The sequence below is a fragment of the Alosa sapidissima genome, chromosome 22, assembly GCF_018492685.1.
Source record: "Alosa sapidissima isolate fAloSap1 chromosome 22, fAloSap1.pri, whole genome shotgun sequence".
Taxonomy (NCBI): domain Eukaryota; kingdom Metazoa; phylum Chordata; class Actinopteri; order Clupeiformes; family Clupeidae; genus Alosa; species Alosa sapidissima.
In genome coordinates this window covers 30,391,798-30,395,735 of record NC_055978.1, presented here as the reverse complement: position 1 = coordinate 30,395,735, position 3,938 = coordinate 30,391,798, and the positions used below count along the sequence as shown (strand labels likewise).

General features: G+C 46.5%; 1 protein-coding gene across 1 annotated transcript in view; it reads right to left on the bottom strand.

Annotated features, from left to right (window-relative positions):
* Positions 1-923: 923 nt before the first annotated feature.
* vti1a (vesicle transport through interaction with t-SNAREs 1A) overlaps positions 924-3,938 on the bottom strand; it is an 80,884-nt gene continuing 77,869 nt past the window's right edge. The window contains exon 6 of the mRNA XM_042078310.1: positions 924-1,045. Within this exon, the coding sequence (XP_041934244.1) occupies positions 957-1,045 (89 nt within the window). The 3' untranslated portion in view covers positions 924-956. The remainder of the gene's footprint in view (positions 1,046-3,938) is intronic.

Below are 3,938 nucleotides of genomic sequence, written 5' to 3'. Positions count from 1 at the left end.
TGTGTGTGCCAGGCCTTTGAAGGCATTATTAACACATTTTGATTAGTGTGGTCCAGTTGTCACAGAAAATATAACCTCCATCACAGCTTAAACAGCCTGCCCCACTCCCCCTCCCTCCCTGTTACACACACACACACACACACACACACACAAGACCTCTCCCTCCCTCTGTCTCTCCTCATCTCCACATCTCACAGAGCTAGCTGCTCCCTCACACACACACACACACACACACACACACACACACACACAAACACACTCTCACACACATACAGCACTCTAACCTAATAAGGCCCAGTAAAACACAGACACTAATTACAGTGTCCCCCATCTTCAGTCCAGATCCAGGCAGGAGCTGCATTACAGCTGGACACTTACAATTAGTACACACACACACACAAACATGCGCATGCATGCGCACACACACACACACACACACACACAAACATGCATGCGCACGCACACACGCACACACACACACACACACACACACACAAACATGCATGCGCACGCACACACACACACACACACACAAACATGCGCATGCATGCGCACGCACACACACACACAAACATGCATGCGCACGCACAGACACGCACACGCACACACAGACACGCACACACACAAACGCACACAGTGGGAGAGGCTTTGAGAGAAATTACATTCAAAATCAAACAAAACATATCTTAAATGAGGGTTCTTTTATCGCCATTGCATGAAGAAAAACAAATACTGTTACTACTATTATGGAATAAGTATAAAAATACATACTGTACCTATTGATTACTACTATTACAGAATAGGTAGAAAAATACATACCTATCGGTTTTTTAGCATGAGTATGAAAAAGCATATACGTAAGTCATAAGCAAGTCATAAGCATGTCATAAGCATGTCATAAGCATGTCATAAGCAAGTCATAAGCATGTCATAAGCATGTTACTGCGTAATAAGTGTTAATAGCGGAGGTGTCCGGCGGCGGAACTTTGACATTTCTCATGGACGGTTCTGGAAGTTCCGACACACTGGGACACACACACAGCTCCTATGTGCCCGAGAAGAAACAGATACAGTACTCTTTCAACACACACACACATCCTTCAGCTTGCCCTGAAACAGATACAGTACTCTTTCAACACACACACACACACACACATCCTTCAGCTTGCCCTGACGGCTCTGTTCAATAACTTACACTACTGAAGACCTGTTAACCTGCTTCTGTGTGACATAAGCAGCAGTCACAGACTAGTGTGTGTGTGTGTGTGTGCGTGTGTGTGTGAAACCGAGAAATGCCTGTAATAGGTCTGGGCTGTGAATCATACATCTAAGAGTGTTTGTGAAAGATATCTTAAAACGATTATCTGTGAAACATTTCTCTCAGTCTACACCTATGAAATACATCTGAAGGCATGTGTGTGTGTTTATGAAACATATCTCTGTAAACATGTGACGCAGACAGATGTCTGTGTGTGTGTGTGTGTGTGTGTGTGTTTGTGTGTGTGAGATAGAGAGTGAGAGGGTGTGCACATGATCAGTGGACGCTAAAGTGGCGGAAATCAAACTGCAGGATAGTGAGAGGAAAGTAGGGCAAAGACAGGCCCATGGAGACAGGAGTGTGTGTGTGTGTGTGTGTGTGTGTGTGTGTGTGTGTGTGTGTGTGTGTGTGTGTGTGTGTGTGTGTGTGTGTGTGTTGGAAGGGAGAGCAGGAGTGTGCGTGTGTGTGTGTGTGTGTGTTGGGAGGGAGAGTAGGTGTAAATGGTTGTGTGTGTGTTTGATGTACCAATATGATGGTGTGTGTGAGTTGATGAGTATGTGTGTGTGAGGGTTTTTGTATGGAGAGATTTAGAGTGAGGTCAGATACTGATGGAGATCATAATGCACATGTCTGTTATACGTTTGAGTGTGTGTGTATGTGTGTGTGTGTGTGTGTTGGGAGATCATAATGCACATGTCTGTTATACGTTTGAGTGTGTGTGTATGTGTGTGTGTGTGTGTGTGTTGGGAGATCATAATGCACATGTCTGTTATACGTTTGAGTGTGTGTGTATGTGTGTGTGTGTGTGTGTGTTGGGAGATCATAATGCATATGTCTGTTATACATTTGAGTTTACATGCATTGAGTGAGTATGTGCATACAAGTTTGCATGTATGTTTCTGTGTATTTGCATGTATCTCAGTGAGTGTTTATCCATATGTGCGTGTGTGTGTGTGTGTGTGTGTAGGCTGGGGCAGCACCCTCTCTGGGAGGTGATCAGGTGCTTGTCCTGAGTGCCTTCTGTTGCCCTCTGTCCTCCTGGACCACAATGAGGGGCACACACACATACACACACACACACACACACACACACACACACACACAGTGTTGGCCCAAATACTCCAGGTGGCCCCACTACTCCCATGACCCCCCACCCCAACCTCCATCTTCCTCCTCCACCTCCTCCTCCTGCTCCTCTACTACAGATCACCTCCTCCTCCTCGTCCTCTACTACAGATCACCTCCTCCTGCTCCTCTACACACACCTGCTCCTCTACTACAAATCACCTCCTCCTCGTCCTCTACTACAGATCACCTCTTCCTCCTCCACCTCCTCCTCCTGCTCCTCTACTACAGATCACCTCCTCCTCCTCGTCCTCTACTACAGATCACCTCTTCCACCTCCTCCTCCTCCTCCTGCTCCTCTACTACAGATCACCTCCTCCTCCTGCTCCTCTACTACAGATCACCTCCTCCTGCTCCTCTACTACAGATCACCTCCTCCTCCTGCTCCTCTACTACAGATCACCTCCTCCACCTCCTGCTCCTCTACACACACCTGCTCCTCTACTACAGATCACCTCCTCCTCCTCCACCTCCTCCTCCTCTACTACAGATCACCTCCTCCTCCTCCACCTCCTCCTCCTGCTCCTCTACTACAGATCACCTCCTCCTCCTCCACCTCCTCCTCCTGCTCCACTACTACAGATCACCTCCTCCTCCTGCTCCTCTACTACAGATCACCTCCTCCTCCTGCTCCTCTACTACAGATCACCTCCTCCTCCTCCACCTCCTGCTCCTCTACACACACCTCCTCTACTACAGATCACCTCCTCCTCATCCTCTACTACAGATCACCTCCTCCTCCTCCACCTCCTGCTCCTCTACACACACCTCCTCTACTACAGATCACCTCCTCCTCATCCTCTACTACAGATCACCTCCTCCTCATCCTCTACTACAGATCACCTCCTCCTCCTCCACCTCATGCTCCTCTAAACACACGTCCTCTACTACAGATCACCTCCTCCTCATCCTCTACTACAGATCAACTCCACTGCAATTAATTCAACACTAAGGGACATATTCTGACTTTAAACATACTTATAACTGATTTAAACATACTTATAACTGATTTAAACATACATAAAAACGTTCTATATCGCTATTCTCTTCTCGCTCTCTCTGGATGGTTGTAGGAGGTTTTAGGGTCATCTCCCTGCAGTGGGTCATTACGCATGTTAACCAACAGCTTTCTACCATTCAGGATACTCAAGGAACACACACAGACACACACACACACAAACCCACACACACACTCTTCTACACACTGTAAGTGATGTGCAATAATGATTTACACACAAAATACAAACCTTGGATTGGTCTACACAACCCCCGCACAAATGATTCTGGGCACTTCAAGATGCACTTCATGTTTCTCTTAAACTGTATTGTGCCAGTAGTACATATATAAATACAACTCGCATACATACACACACACACACACACACACACACAGACAATGACATTTATAATCATTTAAACCGACAAAATAAAAACGCAACTTTGCTGAACTCCCTTCTATACATGTGTACACACATACACATACAAACACACACACACACACACACACACACACACACACACACACACACACACACACACACACCACACCACACCA